General features: G+C 55.1%; 1 protein-coding gene across 1 annotated transcript in view; it reads right to left on the bottom strand.

Moving 5' to 3' along the window:
- The window catches only part of MAA_10537 (ATP-dependent DNA helicase PIF1), a gene marked incomplete at both ends in the record, with an annotated part of 924 nt that extends 114 nt beyond the window's left edge, over positions 1-810 (bottom strand). The window contains 2 exons of the mRNA XM_007828535.2: positions 18-722; positions 796-810. Of these exons, the coding sequence (XP_007826726.2) occupies positions 18-722; positions 796-810 (720 nt within the window). The remainder of the gene's footprint in view (positions 1-17; positions 723-795) is intronic.
- Positions 811-1,354: the final 544 nt, after the last annotated feature.

Here is a 1,354-nt window from a genome sequence, read left to right as displayed (position 1 = left end):
ACAAGCATAATGTTCACGTGGACGTGAACACGAGCAATCAACGACTCCTCGGTAGGTGTAAGCTGGGGCAATCGCGCCGGCACAGGGCCAAAGTCGAGCTGATTATCCGCAGAGAAGAAATACGGCTCGCCGGTGCGTCGTTTCGCGTCTTTTCGATAGCAACGCCCACAGATGCCGTCGCTATCGATCTTCATCTGAAACCAACTCTCTTGGCATCTCCTGCAGTATTCCATCTGATCATTGTCCAGCATGGTCCAGAACTCGCGGAGGGTGGCCTCACGGTCAGTCAATGCGGGAGCGTCAAGGTCGCCATTCCAAACCGGATCTTGTGCATGAAAAACAGCTGATTGTTCAGGTGGAATTATCAACGGACTCCGAATACGTCGTGGCGGCATGTACGACCGAGTTTGCCTTCGAGACTTTCGTGGCCGCCCTCCTGTACCAGGGGCAGGACCACGGAGACCACGCCTTGACTGCGCGGCAGGCTGTCGTGAGCGACGGCGAAGAGGGCTCTCATCCACGCCATCGTCGCTGCCGCCCTCATCTTCGTCCCCCAGCTCGGAATCAGACTCTACCCCCAGTTTTTTGAGGAATCTTCGTGGCCGAGCAGGTGAAAGCAGCAGGTTGAAATAGTCCTCAACGTCAATATCAGATTCAGAGAACTGTTCCCTATCATCCCCTTCCTCGGTTAGCTCATCCCGGCCTAAAAGCTCATTCGGCTGCTGTCGACCTTGACTCCGATCTACGTTCCATGGTTAGCTTAGACAAAGTACCGCGACCACAGCACAAGGATACCTTTTCCATGACCATCGCAACCTTCAGAAGTGCCGAGTTGAGATAATGTGGGAGTTTGTGACACAGCCTCCCCTGCACGGCGTCGTGAACGATGGTCGCGGTGGATAACAGCCTGTTTTGCCCTCGCCTCGGCCCTGGCGGAATCGTCTTGCGAGTCCTTCCCGCCCCTGTGGAACTTCACAGTCGGATAAGTGTGGTCAAAACTAGTCGCGCTGCTTCGGCAAGTAGACGGGTCAGAATTCGTGGAGCTTGGATTGTTCGTTGGCTGCAAATGCGGCGACGGAGCCAGAGGCCTGCAAAGGTGCGAGCTTCGTTGAGTTGACGAAATAGGCGTTCCAAGCACTATGTGCGGCCGACTGGGTGATTCACTGAACAAAATCCTGGCTGTGTGTTGTTGTCGTAGCTTCTCTGGTGATGAAGGTTGGGTTCCAGATCTCTCGTCAGGAGGCGATAGGTCAGCATCTCCATTGGTACTCTTCGGACTAGATCGCTCTGCCGAGGAAGGACAGGAGGCCAGGCTTCTCAATGTCAGAAGCGCACCTTTGGACCTGGCACGCTT

Source organism: Metarhizium robertsii, assembly GCF_000187425.2.
Source record: "Metarhizium robertsii ARSEF 23 chromosome Unknown MAA_Scf_61, whole genome shotgun sequence".
Taxonomy (NCBI): domain Eukaryota; kingdom Fungi; phylum Ascomycota; class Sordariomycetes; order Hypocreales; family Clavicipitaceae; genus Metarhizium; species Metarhizium robertsii.
This window is presented reverse-complemented; position numbering and strand designations above follow the sequence as displayed.